The sequence below is a fragment of the Dermatophagoides pteronyssinus genome, unplaced genomic scaffold (genome assembly GCF_027571235.1).
Source record: "Dermatophagoides pteronyssinus isolate colony J.1.1.1.1 unplaced genomic scaffold, Derpt_VIB-CSIC_2022.12 sq0001, whole genome shotgun sequence".
Taxonomy (NCBI): Eukaryota; Metazoa; Arthropoda; class Arachnida; order Sarcoptiformes; family Pyroglyphidae; genus Dermatophagoides; species Dermatophagoides pteronyssinus.
In genome coordinates, this window is record NW_027461525.1 from 4343817 (window position 1) to 4367354 (window position 23538).

The following is a 23538-nucleotide window of genomic DNA, read 5'->3' on the forward strand; positions in this document are numbered from 1 at the left end:
GCTTTAAGTTTTGCGTAGAAGATTGATTGATTGATAGATTCGGGAAAAAAATAATGGTCAAACAGCTTGTTTGATGAAACAAATGAAATACACTTGTGCCTAATGAATCAAACTCATATATACATTCATGAATTAGTTTTTCGTTTTTTTTTTTGTTCGCCATCAATATTGAGATTCGCGAGATGAATTTCAAATAGCAATTCGATATATTTCTTTTTAAATTGTGAATAACAATAAGTAAAATAATATCAATAGAATTTTATGCCTTGAAGCGAATTGAACGAAATGAAGTGACCATTGGCAGACGAGGCCAACAATTTTAATACAAATAAATTTGATTAAAACTTCAATATTTATAGTTTTGTAATGTATCAGGCAAGCTTTTGTAGAAAAATTAGATTATTGAACATCATAACAACAACAACAACGAATGTCCTCATGTCAACATGAATTTGAAGCACGTTGTGTACTCATCAAACATTTTTTGCATTTGAATGGTCAATTCAATCAAATTTTTCAATTTTTTTTCAAATTTTAATCCCCAAGAAAATTCAAAAACAAGGCAATTTCTTTCTGACTACAAATATCCTACGGAAAAAGAATTTTCTAAGAACAAAAGAAAAAATTGATTGAAAAAGTTGTATGAATGTTCTATGTAAATTTGAATCACATAGATCTGAATAATAATATCAGGCAAATTGGATATTATTAATGGAAATATGGAAGATATTTTGCCTTTTTTTGGTTGTTGTTGTTGTTTGTTTGAAAGGAATCATTCAAATACCAACATACCAAATAAATCCGATACAATAGATTTCCGATTATTATTTTCTCTGTTTTTTTTTGTATCGTTACATCAGTTAGTAGTAACGATATATAAAATAATTTCAGCGTAAAATATATTTAATATAAATGCATTTTGTTTCGTGGTAATTCTATGCAATACTATTAAGAATAATTTCAGTTTATATTTATGGAGAAAACAAAACAAAAAAAAAATAATAATAATTTATTTTGAACATCAGAATATTGATTTATTAGTTTATGGCAAAAAAAAGTCTATTGAAGCTTATTGATCAGAATCTGAATGAATTGGTTATGATGATGATTATTATTATTATTATATTTCCCGTATCGGTTTTGTTCAACAAGAAAGATTATTATTATTATTTAGTTTGGTCAGAATTGGAAAAAAAACTAAACGAATCTTTCGATCGGTTGGTTGGTTAGTACTTGGTTAGTATATTATAGATGAATGGATTGGTTGAATAAATGAATCAAAAAGTATTGAGAAGATGAATAATAATAATAATAATAATTCCCAATTTTTTTCCAGAAAATAACAGAGAAAAAGAACAATGAAAACAATTCTTTCATTGTGGTCTAATGATGTCCGTTTGTTTGTGTGGAATATCATAGACATAATTAGAATAAGTTGCCCGAAAAAAAAAATAAAAATGAAAGGATAGAAATTGTTCATAATGATAGAAACTTTTCTTTAGTGTTTGAAGGAGAATCTCTTTTTACTTCTAAAAACTTCTTCTATCATTATTTAGAATGACTAAATAGACTACTACTATTTTGCAGTTTATATGTGTGTGTGTTCTATGTGATCAAAATAAACAAAACAAATAAAAAGACGATCTACTGATACACATGACGGAAACAAAGATGATCTCTTGTCTTGTTATTTGAATACTGAAAATTTAATTTGTGGTTTGTCCTTTATTATCGAACAATAATCACACACACACACACAACTTGTGTGGTTTATCATCTAATTATTATAATTTTATACTTTTACCAGCAAAAAAAAACTGACTTTAACTTTTGAGCTTCATCACATTTTATTTATATAATTCATTATATTCAACCACAAAAACAAATTGGACAAATAAAATGATCGATGAAAATTTTTCATCATTAAATTAAGAAAAACAATACTGATCATACCGGAAAGAAAACATCAACAGAAGGAAAAGTTTATTCTTTTTGGCTAGAAGAAGTGTTGTGTAATGCCAAGTTTGTCGAGCTGCCAATAATGTTGTATGATATGTAGTGTGTCTTTACTATAAAGAAATATTTCTTTTTGAAAAATACAAAAATGAATTTATTTCAATGATTATGATAAGATGATGATGTCAACATCATTATTTATGAAATTAAACAAATGTTGTAAATCGAAATAACTTTTACTGAATGATTATATAATTTATATTTATTTTCATTCAATTCAACAATATATATGAATGGATGGATAATGTTAATAAATTCTGACTTTGATGTGACAAATTGGTGGGATAATTTAAAAGTGTCTAACTTGATGAGCGAACATTAGATTGTAATGATAAATATATATAAATATCAAATGAAAAACGAAGACGACGACGACGACAATCAATGTATATGATAATGGTTGAACTTTTGATGAACTAAATTGAATCATTAGGAAGTTTGGTAGCAAGAAACATTGTATGTTAATTAAAATACATTTCATTCCATTTGATGATGATAACGACGACTACGACGACTATTATGATGATGATGACATGAATGAAAATGATGAAAACGAAACGAATCTTGATAGGAATATTTCAATTTGATATGGTTTGCTTTTTTGTATTATCATACAATGATCAAACAAAACAAAAAAAATTATTATTCTTGACAAATTTAACCTGAATCAGGAAGGTGAATTTTTACATGAATGAAAATAAAATCTATTCAAGTGAAAGATTTTTGACAAAGTAAAAAATTTAAATCAAAAAAAAAGAAAGAATCAAATCACTTTCATCATATATGTAAAGCTGTCAATTTTTTTAGTAGTTGCATCAATGATTACGGAATTTATCCCGATATAATGATTTTATGACAGTTTTGTTCAATTTTTTTTTCTGCTCTCCCAGAACTTCTTTTTCTAATGTGATGCATGTGTCTTTTTTTTGTGTATAAAGCGATATTCATTACCATAAATATAATCTTTTGTTTCGTATTGTGTGTGTCTAATTTCTCATGAAAATACTTCAATTTGAATAGCTTTAACTGACTAAAACTGATGGCAAAGTAACAAAGTACAACCAATAGGAAAGAAAAATTATAAGTGAGATTCTTTTCCTCTTTTGCCCTCGATCTCTACGTCAGTGATCCCAGAAAAATAATAATAATGTATATTATTTCATCACATTTATATATGTGATTGTGAATATATATGCATACAGGGAGAAATACCATTGTCTACTGTGTGGTGGCCTGTCTAAACATTGACTACTGAATGACTGAATGACTGACTGACTGACTAACTGAATTGAATGAATGAATGAATGACTAGTTCGACTGAATGAAAATTGGAATTAGAATTGCATTGTGTGAAATGATGATTATTCCGATGATGGTAATGTTTGATGATGACTACGTTTGATGTTCAATTAAACTTTTACGAAAACATTATAAATACAGCCAAAAAAAAATCAGAAACAAAAGAAGACAACAAAAAAAAATCCTATTGCATTTAGCGACTTCCGATCTTTTTATAAATATATTTCAAGTGAATGAATATCTAAAATAAAGAGGGATTCAAATGTTTCCAAGTTGAAAGAAAAGTGAAAAAATGTGCATATAAGCTCATAGATTTGTCCAATATCAATGGTCAATGTTTTGTCATCAATGGGGTTTTTGGTTTCAAAGAAAATGTGCAAAAAAAATTGAATGATGAATGACATATTGAGAAAATGATATGATTGTTTGTTTGACGAGTTAATTAACAAAATCAAGTAAAATCAGTGAGTATCATTTTCTTTCATAATTGTTATTGTTTTATTTTCCATTCAAATAGCAGTGAGATAGAGAAAAAAAATGATTTGTAGACACATGATAGACAAGCAAAGTAATTCGATCCATATTTGTGGTAATGGTGACCAAAAAATTTGAAAAACGACAAATCCATTCAAACAAACCAATGATCCAGATGAAAAGAAACAAAAATGAAATGCTCAAGCATTAAAAATGAATTGAAGAAGAGAAAAAAAAATTCTTCCTTTCAACCATATCGACATTGTCATCAAACTGAAGAACCGCACACAATGATGATGATAAAAAGTCATAAGACAATACAATTGTGTGTATAAGTACATGACATTATTCTATGCCAATTGTGACAACAATAACGACAATAAGACTTTTTTTTCTGTTGTTGAATTGATGCATCTAACAATTTTCTATTTTTATGTCATCTGGCTGGCTGGTTGGTTGGTTGGTTGGATATTCTCTATTCTGATTCTTGAAATGATGTTAATACACTAATACAATACATGATCATGATAGCTACAACGCTAGTCATCATCATCATCATCATCATCATATAATTCCATCATTTTTATTATTATTTGGCCTGTTTTGTTGTTTGATGTTTGTCCTTCTCCTCTTACCGACAGATGATACATTGATAGTTTTTATGGCAAAGACTAAAAAGACTGTTGTATAAATCTTGTCAAATGATTATAATTGTCAAAAAAAAAAAAAATCATTCTGTTGTCATTATCAAAAAAAAACAAAAACAACATAATATTATTTGCATTATTTATTTGTTTATCGTTCGAATAAGCAATCAATAAATGTTCAATGAATCTATCAATGATTTTAGCTTACAGAAAATTTACGAAAATAAAATAATCAAATAAGACAAAAGTATCGTCAATGAACGTAAACAGATAAATGTTTATCTAGTTCATTAACAATTGAATTCTTCAATAGCAATTTGATTATAGTGATAAAAAAACAACAACGAAACTAAATTCCATCGCAATTTTCAATGGGAATCATATTCATTAGGAAAGTAGGAGAAAAAAACCACACAAAAAAAAATATTTAATTGCTACATCTGTTCAAATACATTCAACAAAATGTAGTTTTTTTTTCTCGACAAAAAATAAAAAATAACAAATGTGCAACATGATGTATCGAAAATCATCATCATCATTATTATGAATTATGTGTGAATAAATTTTTTTCTTTCATTTCCACTCTCGATGTGCTGAATGATATTTGATGCATAGTGTATATTCTGCTGACATTGGTGCAGCAAAAACATAAATGAGTAATTCACAAAACAATTTAGATTATTCATTCAAATTTTATTCATATTCTACGTTTGTGTGTTTGTGTGGATGGATGGATGAATGGCGAAAAAAAAAATTTTTTTTTTTATTCACACGGTTTACCATCATTATCATCTACTAAATCATTATGTATAAGCTCATCATCATTTTATCGCCATCATATATTTTTTCTTTTTCATCACCATTATCGTTATTTTTACATTAATTTTAATTTTTTGTTTGTTTTCATTCACAAAAGAATTGATTTGACAATAATGAATTTGGCAATGTTTGCTTGTTCATTTTAAAATAGGAAAATCCTTTTTTTTTGTTTTGTTTCAGCAGAATAATTGACAATTATGAAAATTTTTAATGGTGCATTACAGAAAACAATTATATAATTCTATACTTAGTTCCTCTCCTTTGGTCATTGAATGTATTGACATTTATTTTTTTTCGAAAAACTATTATATAGAAATCTGTGTTTTGATGATAATTAAAATGATATATTCATATTTTTTTCTGGAAAAACAAATGTATATCTGAATCTCAATAATCGTTGACAACAACATCATCATTCATATGATGGAAAGCTATAATTAAAAAGAAGAAAAAAAACTTTCATAGCTGTCAATAGATGTTTTATAAAGCGCTGACAAAGCTCGAATGATCATATAATATTTTTATATAGTTAAGATCATCGATCGAAAGTGAAAGAGAGAGAGAAAAAAACGAAACTGATTCTTGATGATAAATAATTGATAGAAATCAATGATGAAATGAAATTGAAAGCAAAAGGAGAGAGAGAGAGAAAAATAAAACACCGATATTTAATCGATCAATTTAATTTTTTTTCCAATTCGATCATACGATTAGAAATAAAGTCAAAACAAAAAAAAAATATTCAAGAAAAATATTTGTTCAATCAACCGGAAAGGATGGCAGCTACAGTTGAAATAAAATGAAACTAACGATCAATTCAGAAATTTTTGTTTTGTTTTGTTTTTGCTGATTGCTGTCACCTTGATCAGTGTTTTACAAACACTGATCAAATCGATGAAGCTAAAAAATGATGCTTAAATCTAATTACTTTTTTTTTGAAATGGATATTTTTTTGCAGTAAACGCAGAATACAATAAGTTCCTTAACGCGTTCGCTACCGGAGATTTCGAAAAACACATAGAACTACAGCAAATAAACGACGCAAATATGCGTCGCTGGTAGCGAACGCGTTAACGCTATTGTGTACATCACAATGTGTGTAGTGGTGTGTGGACATAATAAATTCCTTTGAAAAAAATTCTTCAAAACAAAATTCAATAACTATTAATCAACGAAGCAAACAATTTGTATTTTTCCTTTTTAAATCATAAAAAAAATATCATCTTTTATCGGTCAGATAAACACATATTTGCGAGAGATAAAGAAAATAAGTGTTGTGATCAAGTGTAAATTTTTTTTTTAAATATTAAAGTTTGATGGCTAAAAATTTCAAACAAAGCTGTTATTATGGTGAAGAAAAATATGAATTTTGTTTTTTTTCAGGAACTATTCTGGTTATATTTGATGAATAATTTTCATTTTTCTCCTGATGGCACAAGTTTCGATGAAGCGTTATTTATTTATTTATTTATTTTTTTTAATAAAAATTTTCAAGTTTTACAGTTGAACAACAACGATTATTGGTCATCGGTCAGAAAGGCAAAAGGGCAATATGGTAAAATTCCAGACTATCCATGCATTCATCAGTTGAATTTTTTCTATTTCATTCCGATTCGATTCATATTTTTTTTTGTTTTGTCATCTTTCAAAATGATTTTTCATATTGAAAATTTCAAAATTTCAAAATTCAAAATAAATGTTACACTTGTAACAATTGGCTTCAAGCCTAACCCAAATAAATCTTTTTAGTCGATTCTTTTCCTTTTTTTATTTTACTGTGAATCATATTTATCTGTTTTGTTGTTGTTGTTTTTCATTGATTTCATCAGATATACAAGTATAAGGTGGTAAACATCCAAACCAAAAATATCAAATAAATTTTGGGCCAACATTTGGTACCTTTATCGCATTTTATTTCATTTTAAACCAAAAAAAAAAATGACCACAGATAAAATCCAAATAAATAAAAGAACAACAACAACTGGAAAATTTCCAAAACTTTGAACGCCTTTTAAATGTCGAATTATCTCCCCTTCTTTTTTTTCGGGTTTTGTGAAAAAAATTCATGTTTTTTTTGCGATTTTAAAATTGAATTTATTTATTTTTTTCATGTTTTTCAATTTCATTTTTTTTTCGGGTTGTAGTTTTTTGTTCACTCTCTTCTTTAATGTGTACATTTTGATTATTGAACACAACGGCTGCTGCTGCTGTGTTCAATATGTTTCTATGATGATATAAACGTAATGCGATCATTTATCGACGAATTCCAAGAATTGAACAGCAGAAAAAAAATTATCATATATGGAAAATATGTTTTGAATTTTTGATTTCGCCAAATTTGGCCCATTTGATTTATTGGGTAAAAATGTTCACTATGTTACTTGTGTGTGTGTGTGTGTGTGTGTTTGGACATCATATCATGTGGTTAAATATTCAACAAACAAAAAAAAAAAAATCAAAGGTCATTATTAATAGTGAAGCCATTTGTTATTGATGATGATGATGATTGGAGAGAAAGTGACAAACAAAAAAAAACCGGAAAATAACAAACAAATTCAATCAACCACAAAGCATCTCATAACCATAATCGTTAATCAACGAGAAAAAAAAAATTATAAAATTTTATTTTTAGTTAAATCAATTGATCAACTACTCTTTTTTTCCTATTTCGCTTCTGATCGCTTCTGATAGTTGTTTATTTGGCAAAAGCATTATTAGATAGTAATAGTTATAATGTAACTAAAAACTAAAGAAAATGATACATTTGTATAGTGAAGAAGAAAATAAAGGGATTGAAAATTAATTTCAATCATAATAATCAATGCCGATTTTGACAACACACACACAAGATTGGAAAAATATCGTATCAAAAATCCTTTCACTTAATCTTATGGGCCATATGCGATATATTTATGACCAAAAAATACTTGAATAAATTGATTTGGAGAAAACATCAGCCAATAAGAATCAAAAGAAAAAAAATCAAACATCAACGACGAACACATACAAAATATCAAAATAAAATAAAAAATGAAGGCAAGATTTGCAAACTTCAGCAAATTGATAAGTTAACTCGCTCTCGTTTCAGTGATGCTTATTGATTCTCTCGGATTGATCTTAACCAAAAATATACCATACCATATATTGGCACATTCAAACACTTTTCTTTCTTTTCTGGTTATCACAAGTTAATCGGTAAAACTTGTAAAATAGAAAAAAAATATATTTAAATCTGGTTAGTATAATCAATGAGAAAAAAAAAATTTTTGACAACAACCAGAAAAAGATAAATTTGAAATATTTCTGAAAGCAAAAGTGAAAACCTGCCACGAACTTGACCACAATAATAATTACATTGGATTTAAAATGAAAAAAAAACTTTGATCGAAGGGAAAAAACCAATATATTTTAATCATTCCTAAAGATGTTATGATCATGATATGAAAAGAGCAATAGATAAATAGATACATTTGAAAAATTGATTGGAAAAAAAACATTTCAATTGAATTACATGAACTAAAAACCAAAAAAAAAAAAAATATAACATAGTAACATTGCACAGAAGAAGAAAAAAATATCAGATATGCTGATCGAATATACAAATCGAATCATAAATGATCTGAAATGATCGGTTTTTTTTCTTGTTGTTGGAATCGATTGCAGACTAAATTAAAAATCGAAAGTGTATATACAAACAAACAAACAAAATTTATGTCAATCCTTTATGGCCTAGAAGTATAAATATATTTATCAAAGAGTTTTTTTTTCAATTTAATCATTCATTTTTTTACAATTTTCTTTTTGTTGTTTTCAATCAATCTCAATAAATAAACTCAAAATAAACTTTGATATTTTTCTTTTGTTTTTTTTTCGTTAAAATCAACGACTACTATACAATAAACACAGTACACGCATCAAAATATGAAAAAGAAAATTCAAATTTCTTATCATTTTGGGCGTTAAAGGCTTTAGCTAAAACAGGAATAAAAGTTTTTCGTTGTTTATCAATGGAAAGAAGATAACAAGATACCATACACACACAAAAATTCAATGAATACATCGTAATAATTTTTTTCGAGTGTTTTGATTCAATCGATTTTTTTTACTAATGACAATTATGTTTTCAATAATGAAATTTTTTCTGTTTTGGTTTTGTTTTGTTCACAAGGGTTAATTATTAATTTTCTTTTTTTTAAACATTGTTTCGATTCTTCATTTGTTTTTTTCCCCCAATCAAAATTTTCTTCCTTTTGTGTATGTGTGTTGTTGTTGGTTGTCCACGCGCACATGTACATCAAAAAAAATATTAATTTCTTTTTTCATATATCGTCGATATCGTAGTCAATCACCAATGAATGTAAGTATCACAAAGTATCCATTGAGAAATGAGTTAAGGAAAAAAAAATACGATTCGATAATATTCTCCCCTTCCAACTTTTCTTTTTCAACAAAACTTTTTTCCCCTCAGATTTAAATAAGAAAAAAAAACATATACTCTGTTTTTTTCTCCACTATAACAATTGGATTTCGATCATCATCATCATCATCATTGACATCATGATGAATATCCTACCATCATAGTACCCATTAACCATTAGCATAGCAACGTCAAAATGATTATTATGATTATGTTGATGATGATCATGATGTTGATGATGGTGATCATGAAATTATTTAAAAAGGCCAAACTTTTCATCAATTGAATCAATCAATCAATCAATCATTAAATCGATCATCATATACCTCATTTAGTTAAATTTTATATTAGAATTTCCTTTAAAAAAAAACAAAATCATTAATCAATTTTTATTTATTTTGATCTCATTGTTAATTTTTTATTTATTTATTTATCCTTTTGGCCAAAAATTTTTTAATGAAACATCTTTTTGACGAAAGACGAAAATAATTTTCATTATTGACAATCGATTTATCATCGTACAACCCGTAAAATGCATTCACAAACAATTAAGGTAAATAATCCTTTCTTTCTTTTCTGTTTTATTGATGCGCACGATTTTTTTTGTGTGTTCAATTTTTTCATATTTTTTTTGCTGAATATGAAAATGAAAAAAATGTCAAAATGATTGTTACCGCCTTTTATGACACTGACCATACACACATATTATATATGTGTAGACATAAAAAGAGATTGTGAACAAAATGCCATATGTGTGTTTTCCAAATGAAACACAAATGAATATATGATGATTTGTGGATAAAGATAAAAATGATTTAAGCGCGCGCACATCTAACGTGTGTGTATCGGAATTCTTTTCAGTAAATCTTATTCTTGTGTTACAGAAAAAAAAACAACAACAATGTTTTCATTTGCCATTCAGTATTTAGACACAGAATCGACATGTTTTTGTGTGTGTGTGTGTATGTGCAATATATACGATTCCATTTTTTTTCAATAAAAATTCAGGTATAATCAACAAATTGTAAATCAAGTTTTTAACAACGATATAAACAAACAAAAACATTTGATTTCAGAATGAATGAATGATTGAATTTGTTTGGATTTTTTTCTTCTGAGAACAACTCATCACTGTTGTTGTATTTCACTTTTTAGTTCAGTCAGCTATTCTTGATTCATTTGAATTTTTTTTTTTGTTTTGTTTTTGTTCACTTTGCTCTCGTCACCAGTCATCATTTCCATATCAGTCTATTGTTAGCATCCAAACCATCAACATGTTGGTTGTGTACTGATGCTATTTGTATGTTTGGATAACAACCAAACATATTCGGATTTCTTTACAATGTTTTTGGAAAATTTTCTTAGGAAAATTTCGGGTGAAAATTGTTAAATTTTTTTTCTGGTGTGTTTCAAACTATTGAAAGAAAACCAATTTTTAAATTAAATTAAATTGAAATTCGTAAATTGTCTCTGATTATGATGATGATTTTAAATGATTTAGTGTTTATGTTGTGTTTGTGTGTGTGACAAATTCTAAAATTTAAAATATGTTTCTGTCTGTTTTTCATGTCATTTTTTTTCTTCTAAATGTCTGATAATATCTTCATCAGCTGACAGCTTTAAAAAAAATGAGACATCATTTAACATCATTGATTTTGTTATCATTGTCATCGTTGTCGTTTTGTCGTCGTCATACGTGATTCGCATATGACGACACTGATTTGTAAGTATTTTTTTTGTTTGTTAAACATTATGGCACTAAGAGAAAATGCAAAAGTGAAAACAATTTAAAATCTCGTAAAATATTGAATCTTGTGAATTTTTTTTTTTGAATTGAATGAAATGTTTTCACTGCAGAAGCTAAAAAACGAAACAAAACAAAACTGGTCGATTATCGACTTTAAATCAACAAAACGCGGATCAAAACATTGATTTGACCATAACGGTAATATTACGTATTCGTTAGTGTATTTTTTCGTGTACATGATTTTTACATTTTTGACAAAAAAAAAGTTTGACATTTTTAGCAAACAAACAAAACAGAATAATACAGAATCATTTTTTACTGTGGCTGTTAGTTTGAGAAAAAAAAATAGTAAGTGTGAACAAACAAAATCTCAAGTTGGAATCTTTGTTTCTTTTTGTTTTGTTTTGTTCGTTTTTTGTTCACATTTACTTTTACTTATCGCTTGAATTGAATCTAAAATATTTTTTTTTCTGGATCAAGTTGTTGATGGGTTCATTTATTTATTTTTCCAATCGTTTTAGTGTTGTCATTTTTCTTTTACTTTTACTTTTTTTAAAAAAAGAAAAGAAAAATTGTTTAATATTTGTTTTTTCACTTGATCACACACTTGATTCTTATAAATCCTCGATTACATTGTTGTTACATTTCATTTTTCTCTACTTTTTTTTCTCTTTATTTAAGAGATAAGCTGGCCACTTTAAAGTTTCATAGAAAAGTTTGCTGTTTTTTTAAATTCTGTTTACGATTTATTGTGTAACAAACAGATATTATTTGATAGAAAATGAAAAAATTCGCTTCACACCTAACAACTACATGCAATGTGTGAATGAAAAATTCATTTGATTAACTTGAACAAATTCTTGATGATGATTATGTGTTAATAATTTAAAATTCTTTGAAAAAAAAGTATTTTTTGCTGAGAGATGATGAAAATCACAAAAATCAAAAGTTTCAATTGATTAAATTTCTTCTTTTTTTTTTAAAAAAAAACATGATTGAATTTTTTTTTTTTTTTTTTGAATATTCAATCATGTCACATTGATTAATTTACATATTGATGATTTTGCTATATATGCATGATGTAATGAACACATCATATATAGCAAAAAATAGTATTAAAACAAATATGCAAATGAACTTATAATGAGCTTAATTATAGATGGATGACAATAATGTATGTATGTGTAGGAGTGTGAAGAAGAAAAAACAAAACAAAAATTTTCAAAAAAAAATGAACGATGATGGTTGAACCTATATGATGTTGTGTTTAGACAAGATAAAGGCCAAGAGAGAGAGAGAGAGAGAAGAAAAAAGTGCGAAATTTCAAACTTGTTATACTTGTATATGTTGTGTTATGAAGAAGAAAATAAAATATGCCGTCTTGCGTGATTGAGTTTGCGCTTGAAGCGACCATCCATTATCTATTTATTTATTTTTTTTGCCAATATAATAATGATGATGATGATGATGTATACTGTTGATGATGTTTGAGGTGGGCTGATACAATAGACGACAATGAAAGAGATGGAGAGAGAGAGAGCGAAATGTAAAAAAAATCAAAATTAAAATTGCGCATAAACACCATTTACCATAGACCCAAAAAAAACAATGTGAAGAAAAATAAAAATAAAATAATCAAAATGACAACAACAGAATGAATTACAGCTACATACACACTATGATCATTGATTCGGTTAAAAATATATAACCGAAAGTATATTCCCGAACATAACCAGCCTTCAAACAGAAAAAACAAACAGAATTTTTGTGTATGTACACTCAATATTTATATTTATATTTGAAAGGGAACCATAGAATGTCTTGTGTCGCCCGACGATTGTGTGTGTGTGTGTGTGTATCTTAATATAACACTACACTACCACTAATTGTGTGATCATAATATTCGACAATTCTTTCTTCACATATACTTGTGTACACACAAGCAATAATAAAAAAAAAAAAGATTATCATTATATATAAGGCTGCAAAATAATGTTGAAAAAAACGACTCATCTTTCCTTAAGGAAATAAACAAGGATCCGGCAAGTAGGCAGATATTTTATATTAAAAGAAGGTTGAACCATTAGGTACCTCCTTTTGCACAAACTCGGTTCAGAGTTTTATTTTTATTTTTTTCAATCTTGAATTGATCATAAAGGCTACATCCGAAAGAAAACATCATATTCTCAATGATCTAATGATAGATAATAGTATACATTTACCCAAAAGATAATATCTAATATCTATCAAAAATGCTATGTAATAATCATTTGGATATTAAATCAGCATTTATTATGTAATCATTAAAATCTTTATCAATAAAATTTAGTTAATTTTTTTTTTGCAAATTTCTAAACATGTTATTTTGTTTTCATTTTTTTTAACCTTATAGATGGCAAATGTTGACAATCTTTCATCAGAAGATTATATGCAGGAATTTTCCAATATTGATTTGAATGCATTCGAAGAACCATTAACAAATATTCATAAACTTTCATTAGTGACAAAAATGGATCAACATTTAGGCAATGTGTTAGCATGTGTTAATCAAACATCAATGTCACAATCATCGACAATGTGCAATAATAGTATGGTCAACGGGAATAGTATGGTACATAATATTACCAATAATTTAAATGATCATCATAAACATTCACAACTAACAACATTAAATTCGACGGACAATTCTTCGACAACGACTACACCAATGCGACATTCACCAATTGAAACGGCATCAGCATTCACATCCATTTCCAGTTCGAACATGGCCACACCAATTATCGCTCCAGCAATGATTGATTCCAGCAATAGAATGAGTTTTGTCGATGAAAGCCATAATATGCCATGGTTGGCGTTTAGAAGTAACAATGGACTTTTAAGTGGTGCACCAGATGGCCCATTAGATTTACGTGGTCAAACAGGAACGGAGATTGATTCAAGTTGGATGTCGTCATCAATGAAACGAGAATATTTGGATATGTCAGCACACACTAGTTACATGAATCATCCAATGGCTAATGGTGTACACAATCGATTAGTTCATGGTAACAATATTTTTATGAATAGTGGAGCAATGAGCACAATTGATACGAATAATCAGATTCATGGTGATACGGTACCAACGGGTAGTCAACTAGCTGGCACACATCCATCACATTTGACATCGCATCATCATAGTTCACATGATTTGCATATTTTACAAAATGGTAACCATCATAGTGTCCAATCATTGAATCATTCACCACAAAATACATCAACAATGCATACAATGATGCATTCATATCCACATATGAATGATAATGCTAATACATATCCTTATCCGATTAGCCACCACCATCATCATCATCATTTAATGTCTGGATCATCAGCAACAACGAATACTAATAATAATAACACCGGCAATAATCAATTTTCCATCAACAATGACCATCATAATAATAATAATAGTCATTTAGTGTCGACGAAAAGTACCAACAACAATGAAACGGCTACTCAACATGATCATCATCATCAGCATCAGCCTCAACATCATCATCATCATCACGCCAAAAGCATTAGTAATGGAAGCAATAGCAATACTAGTAGCAATAGTAGTCAAAGTAGTCGAACCAGTAATGATTCAAATCAAAGTAGTGAATCAAATGTTAGCAATGAATTCAATATATCGGCAAATAATGGTAGTTCGATTAGATCGATTAATTGTGATATTGATGACAGTCAACTCATACATTTATCGGTACGTGAGCTTAACAAAAAATTAAATGGACTAACTAAAGAAGCCATCTCAAAAGTAAAAGCCAAACGACGTACATTAAAAAATCGTGGTTATGCACAAAATTGTCGCACAAAACGTATGGAACAACGAAGAAATTTAGAAGATCAATTAAAAGATTTGATTGCTGAAAAACAAACATTACAAATGAGATTGAATTCATTTCAAATGGAAAATGTTACATTAAGAGAAGAGAATAAAAATTTAAGCCAAAAAATTAAATATTGTACACAATATCATTCACAATTAAATGATACAATAACACATCATTTAAATGCCCATCATCATTATTCATCACATGAATCATCACACCATCATCAATCGGTTGGACAGCAGCAAGTGGTCAGTACAACATCGGGTACACCAAATTCTAATGAAGCTCATCATGAATGTTCAAGTTCATCAAGCGGTAGTACAACACCAAATTCAATTCTTTATGATTATAATGGCTAAACACATTTTGGATTTCCAGAGTTCAATCTTGATGGATTATATCGATACGATCAAAAAACAAAAAAAAAATGTTTCCCACCAAATTCTACCGATAAACACCACCAAGCATCAAAAATTATTCATCAACCCACCCAAATGCAAAATCATATCCATATAAAAAAACAATGTTGACGTTTGATCTCTTCTTTTTTTTTTTGCTTGTCTCTATCTTTTCACATTAGCTTTGAAAAAAGTCTTGCAAAAAAAAAAATTCAATTATTGTTCATTATCATTATTGGTGTATTATATAACAAAATATGAATGATGATAGAAGCCGTAATGATTTTCTTTATTTTGTTTTTTATTATTATTATTTTGTTTCTTCTTCTGTCTTTTTTTCTTTTCCGTTTTTTTCTTCATTTTGTTGCTTCCGTTGTTCAAAACGACCAATTTTTTTTCTGTTTGTTTGTTTGAAAAAAAAAACAAAAACAAAAACACACACATCATTTTGATTTTGATTTATATATTTATTATTATAATTGAATCAATTAATTTAATTTAATTTATTATTATTTAATAATTTTTATTTCGTAAAAAAAATGAATAAATTTTCAACAAAAAAAAAATTACACAAAATAAATAATTGAGAAATGAAACAAACAAAAAACGTTCGAAATTGATTCATAAATGACATGACGCGTAGCAGATTGCGAAAAAAAACAAAACAAAGAAGAATTTTTTTTTTTTGTTTTTGTTATTGTGCCGATGGACAATTCAAACGAGTGTTTATATGTAAATGTTTTAATTAAAACCGAATAACAGGAATTCTATCCCCGGTACACACACACAGACATACAAGGATGTTTCAATGAGCAAAAAAAAATGAATGACAATTAAAAAAAATTGATACAACCAACAATAAAATCATTTCATTTTTTTGTGGTTATAATTAAAAAAAAAAACATTGGGAATGAACAAAAAAAAATTAGCATGTGATTAATTTTTTTTTCCATCATTTTCTCTTGATCAAACACAATCAGAATGGAAGGGCCAAATGAGTGAAAAACAAAAAACAAAAAAAACATATTCCAAAAGTGGAGGGGAGAAATAGTGAGTGAGAGGATGAGGAAAAAAGGTCTTTTTTTTGTTTTTGTTTTAAACATCTTTTATATGATTGTTTCACATTGATGTTATGCTAGAATTTTTTGTCATGAAACATGAAATGAATCGAAATGTGGACCAAAATAGTGTTAAACCAAAGAATTTAAGTTGGGGAAGACGAACCAAAAAAAAAAAAAAAAACGAACAAAATTCGAACGAATGTAGGGCGTTGATATTAATGAGACACACAAACATTGAATGAACCAAACACCACAAAAAAAATTACCGTAATTTCGCTCATAAATGCCACATGATATATGTATACACCGCACCTCCCCCCGCATGTATACAGCATCTTGACAAAATTTTGTAAAAAAAAATTCGTTAGTATAGTCCGCATCCAAACGAAATTGTGCGAAATTACGATAAAAGGCCCAAGACCTCAAAAATACAAAATACCAAAAAAAAACTTCAAGAATGATTGAAAAAAAACAATAGGAAACAAAACATGTGAGCGAATGATGATGATGATGATGATGATGAAAAAAATTGCTTGATCATCACATTATTGAAATTGGCTTGTTTTAAGCTCAATGATTTTACAATGGAAACATTCACAAACAAACACACAAAGATAGATAGATAGATAGATAGATAGAAAGTCCAGTTTTTGATACGATTGAATTCTATTGTCGAAAAAAATAACTATAGTCCCTTGCATAGTCCTTTTCATTCAAGAATCTGATTGTATATTATTACAGTTTTCTGGTATTTTTTTTTTTTTTTTGATTACGCGATCAATTAGATGCTATAGCTGTTCATTTGATCATTTGGTCTTGGAATTAGATTTTAGTTTGTTGTTGTTTTTTTCCCAAAAATAAAATCGATATAATCACAGTCATTTTTTTTGTGGATGTTAATAATAACCAATATAACAATAAATGAAAGAAACCAGAAGGATTGAAAATTAGTTCGGTTACTGAATATTTTGATATCGGTGAAAAATTTGTTTGAATTGTGGCCGAAATATATATATAAAGCTTTTGATCCTAATTATTTTCTACCAAAAAAAACAACCATTCTGTACTGGAAAAAAGCATCTATGCAAACAACAACAACAAGAAGATAAAGATAAAATCTAGACAAATAAATGATGATCATCATTAGTTTATTATTATAAACTAATTTTCATTCAAAAAAAAAACATTTATTATTAGTAAAAACTTATTGTGATGTAGTATTTATATGTTGATGATGAGGGATAAATAGAATTTACCGAAAATCTATGCTAATGAGAAAAATTCTTATTGTTTTTTTTCAACCACTGGAATAACCACCAAAAAAAAAAAACTGGAATTGGAAAAAAAAATATCTAAACCATTTTCATCAACTGTCAAAACAAAATTTTTTTCCCCTCTCCCGTTATATAAATCTTATTTACTCATGAGAGCCGTAAAACATACATTTAACAACGACAACAACAACAACAACAACAAGAATATGAAACAAAACAACAGACGATGAAAGACGACATTCATTGCAAAACAAAAAAAAAAAAAAATGCATCGAGGGTAACCATATTACTTTATTCCATACGGTTAAATTATTCCGTTACCCACACACAAAAAAAAACACTAAATATAACTTCTTTTTTTTTGACGATTAAATTAGTTTCAGCTTGATTCAGTTTTAGTTTTCTTATTTTATTTATTTATTTATTTTTTTTAAATTCTTTAGGGTCGTTGTCGTTGTCGTTGTCGATCATCACACAATTCACTATTATTATCATGTTCGTGTTGTTCGTTTATTGCAGTTGTTTTTTTTGCTTTACAGGGGGAAAAACGAAAAATCTTTTTTTTTTTTTTTTTGGTTGACGACAAACAGCCGATCCTGATTCCCAGGCGATTTTCTATTCTTTTCTTTTTTTATCAATTCTGTGGTTCACCTAATCGTGTGTGTATGTGTGTTTAATTTATATGCACGTCAATCAACAACAGCCAAAAAAAATACAAGCATTTTTGACTTTATCGTTATATAATCAACTATAATAAATAACAACAACAACAACGAAAAAAAATGAATGAATGAATAAATGAAGAATCTCCCATTAATTCATAGCTATAAGCTACAAATAACTATGTTGATCAAGGATCAATTATAATGATGATGATGACAATGATCAAACCGTCAACTGATCAAACCAACTACACACACACACACAAATTGGACAATTAAATGGCCAGAACAAAAAAATTGATTGTTTTCGGTTTTTTTTTTTTGTTGGTGTATGTTTTCTTGTAAGCAACGGATATTTATCTATTTTTTTTTCTTCTTCACTAATTATGTCTACAACTTGTATTTTGCTTGTTTCTTATCATTTTTAGCCAACGCCTTATTGTTGTTGTTTATTCGGGGAGAAGAAAACAAACATAGAGTTTGATGGTGTTATTTTTTTGCTCATTAAAAAAAACTATCCAAAACCAATAATTATCAATATTAATCATGTGAATCATTTTTTTTCACAGAATAAAAAAAAACTCTAAATCAATATGTGATCGAATTTCAAAAATAGAAAATGAAAGAATTTTCAAAGAATATTTTTGTTAACGTTTATTTTCACAATCGAAAAAAACGAAAATTCCATCGAAATTCCATTTGAAATCTAAAGATTTTTTTTGGTTTGTCTTCGTAACCAGATTAAATGACAAAATAAAAAATATAAAAAATTTGTCATTTGTGTTGGACCCAAATGATTCGATGTAAGTATGCGATTCTTTTTCTTCTTCTTCTTCTTTTTCTTTTTCTGAATCAACTGATAGTCAAATCACGTATTTATATATGGCAATAACGCATTCACACATTATACACAATATGTTTCAATGTTTTTTTTTGTTTGGTGGTGGTTTGTTAAATTAAAATTGGTGTAAATTACTGAACAATGAAAGTAAAAGGAAAGAAAAATAAAACTCAGATGTACCACACACTCACACATGATACAATCTGTTTCATAAAATAAAATGAAGACGAACTGTGTGTGAAAAAAAAACGAAAAAAAACTAAAACTGGAAAATCAATAGAATATCGTGACAAACAAGGAGAGTATAGTGAGGGAAAAGGGGGAAGAAATATTCATTCAAACTAACTATTATTATTTTGCCATTGTATTTTGGTGGTTAATGTTTAATCCCGATCAAAAAATAAAAAATAAATCTCTCCCATTTTGGTTGTTTTTACAAAAAAAATGTATCCATGATACCCGGCACATACACAGACAAACAGACACGAACACGTACGGTTATGATAACCGTTATTGAATTGATTTATCAGAAACAAGGAAGAAATCAAAAGAAACAAAAATGGGAAAACAAAATGTTCGTATTGTAAAATATGACATTGTTTTTTTTTATTTCTTCTTTCACTTCTTTTCTATGTACATGCCGGGTCAATTCCAAGTTTTAATTCGAATAATTTTTCAAGAGTAATCCAATATGGTTACACACTGAGAATCTGGACAAATAATGATCCGACAAACAAAAAAAAACATCCATTCATTCATTAATAATAATAATGGATATACCATTGGTGTCAAATATTGTTTAACAACAACAAAAAAAACAAATAAAATTGTTGGAAAGAAATTTTGTTTTCATTGACAATAATAATAAAAAAAAACAAACAGTAAATCATATCCATAACCGATAAATTGACTATAGCAAAAAAAATAAACTTGGAATTTTACTTTGCCATTGTTTTACACACACACAAAAAAAAACGAAAAAGAAATAAATAGGCTTTGATTTCAAAGAAACAAAAACAAAACATTTTATTTGAAATTTAAACCAAAGAAGAAAACAAAATATTGACTATAGTTGTGGTCAATGAAATTTTCTGTTTTCTTCACAATTCTGTCAAAAGAAACAGAATCACGATGAATAATGTCATTCGACAATGGTAACATTTTCAATCCACCAATCATTCAATAATAATAATAATCATCATCATAGTGTTATGTTAAATGAACCAAATGGTTTTTCTTTTCATTTATGTATTAAAGAAATGAAAAACAAAACTCTCAAGTAATCAGTAGCCGGAAAAAAAATTTAACCACACACGATTTTTTTTTTCTTTAAATTCATTTATAATCATAATATTCTGGTTAAGAATCATGGAAATGGGAAATATATCAATAGACAGAATCTATGTGAATACAATTGTTTGTTTGTTTGTTGTTTTTTTCCCAAAAAGTTTTATGAATGAACAGGATTTATATAACAGCCAAGAAAAGAAAAGAAAAAATTCAAATTGAAAACATTCAAACATTTGAGAATAAAGAAAAACAATCATTAAACATTTTGAATTAGAAAAACCGACAAACAAATGAATGAATTCTTTATTTGTATGTGAGTGCTTGGTTCTTTTTTTTTGTTTTGTTTTTCCATCACCAAAAAAAAAGTGTATGCACTAAAAATGTGTCGAACCATCATCATCATCATCATCATTATAAGGATGTTTATTGATGGTGATGTTATATCATCAACAACATTGAGATGTTGAAATAGACATAAATATCGCCAAGTAATTATATTTGATTTACTTCCGACATATACTTTAACATTTCGGCATTGTTTTTAAGAAATATTTTTAAAAATAAAAATAAATTTTTCACAAGAAGAAGAAAAAATTATCAAAAGAATTTTTTTTGAAATTCTTTATGTTTTTTTTGGTGTGATTAATAATCATCAAAAACATTTTAGAATTACAAAAATGTTTTTGAAAACCGAATAGAATCTGCACCGTACCGGAACGTTAAATTGAAAAAAATCTAAACTTTTAAATTGTAAAGATTTTCAAAATTGTATCGTTAGAAAAAAAAATTGAATTGAATTGATTCACACTTTTTATACACACGGAGAAATGCACACAGAATCAAGAATCTAATCATTTTGTCGAACCATAATCCAATATATCTACTTGAGCCCAAACATAATAATAATAATTGAGTACACACTGACACACTTGGGCAACAAAAAAAAAACTTTTTAAAAAGAATTTTTTTGCTACACACTCTACCCTTTTTTTTGGTTGCAAAAATCATTCTTGTGGAATCGAGGGTCATACGTGCCAGTCTATGCGTGTGTGTGTGTTCATGTTAGAATATGAATTAGGTGAGAGAGAGAAAGAGAATCTGATCTATTATGTCAATATAATTTTGAATTTGGAAAAAAATAGAATTTCAATTGAATATTGAATTTTGAACTACAAAATTGTGTAAAGATTGTATTGAATAAAAGAAAAATATGAATTTTATTGAATTGATAATTTTACAAGCAAACAAGATGTGTATGTTTGTGAACATTATTATTTTTTGTGGTGAATTTTTCTTTTCCAAAATTCCATTTTATTTATTCTATATAGAATTCTGAATACATTTATTGTTTATGTAAATATCAATGCAAAAAAATATTCTCGACAATTTAATCTCTTTTCAAACCACAAATTAGTTTGGTTAGTCAATGTTAAGTAGATTTGATTGTGTAAAAAAAAATAATAAAAATAACAAAAAACAATGAAATGATAATAAAAAATATGAGTTTTTTTTTCGTTCGAATGGAACACGCGTTCGGTAATTTCAAATGTAATAAAATAAATAAACAAAGATTGAGTTTTGTATATTGTTCATATATGTAAATTTTGGTAGATATATAGACCAAGACAGAAAAAAAATAAAAAATAAACTTTTGTCATTTATGTCGAATATATAACATCAACAAGGGACTAATCATAAATGAAAATGACACAACCAAACAAACAACAATCTCATCAGTACTTTTTTTTTGTTATTTCTATGGATTAATAATAATAATAATAAAAAGCTAAGATTCTCTATTATCTAAGTTATGTTTTTTTCTCTCTAATTCTATACATCAGAACAAAATAATAATAATGGTGACAAATAACAACAATTCTATTGTGCAATTTTTTTATTTCAAAAATTAGATTATCATTGATTGATACTAATGAAGTTTGTTGTTTTCCACGGACATTGATGATGATGATGGTCATTGGGACAATTTTTGATGGTGTGTATGATTTTGTGAGTAATTTATGTATTTCCATCAACAACTGATCATCAACAATTATTGCCATCGTCATTGAAGCGCAAGATAATATTATATTCGAATATAGTTTATTCGATTATATTCACTTACAATGAATTGGTTCATAATTGTTTATCGATGATGATGATCAAAAAAATCAAAGAATGAACAAATGTTTCTTTGTATATCAATATCATTAGCTCTAATGGATCGACAACAACAACAACAACAAAAGAAGAGAAATGGATCTACATGATGACATTAGGAAGCAAACAAAACAAAAAAATTCATTTTGGAATTCAAATGAGAAAATGAATCGGACAAAACATACATAATGCACGATTCAGCAACAATAGATTAATTAGTACTCGATTCTTTCAATGTGTGTGAATGGACACACTAGAATGAACTGGGATTCACTCTCTCGAGACAATGTGTATGTATGTCCATCTAGCTATTAATCGCGGCCAAAAAAAAACATTTAAATTAATGATGATGATCATAGTCACAACTATTGTTAACACTATTGTTACGAATTTTTTTTCCATCATTGAAATGATGATGATGATGTAAACTTCATTGGTGTTAATTGTTAATCGATAATCAACATCATTTGTTGTGACCTTTTTTCTCTCCCTATACTATCTTACTGATAGAGAAGCATTAACAACAATAGAAACAATCGAAATGAACACAAATTAATCATCAATGATTGA

General features: G+C 27.4%; 1 protein-coding gene across 4 annotated transcripts; it reads left to right on the forward strand.

The window, feature by feature from the left end:
- The first annotated feature begins 9350 nt into the window (after nucleotides 1-9350).
- LOC113789216 (uncharacterized) lies at nucleotides 9351-16263 on the forward strand. Of its 4 annotated transcripts, XM_027338720.2 has the most exons (3): nucleotides 9351-9612; nucleotides 10152-10225; nucleotides 13812-16263. In XM_027338720.2, exons 2-3 carry the CDS (start codon nucleotides 10205-10207, stop codon nucleotides 15642-15644), a joined length of 1854 nt encoding a protein of 617 aa, XP_027194521.2. In that variant the 5' UTR covers nucleotides 9351-9612; nucleotides 10152-10204; the 3' UTR covers nucleotides 15645-16263. The 4 variants fall into 4 exon arrangements, with proteins under 4 accessions (XP_027194521.2, XP_027194522.2, XP_075681203.1 ...); XM_027338721.2 differs by lacking the exons at nucleotides 9351-9612; nucleotides 10152-10225 and adding an exon at nucleotides 11238-11395; XM_075825088.1 differs by lacking the exons at nucleotides 9351-9612; nucleotides 10152-10225 and adding an exon at nucleotides 11494-11617.
- Nucleotides 16264-23538: the final 7275 nt, after the last annotated feature.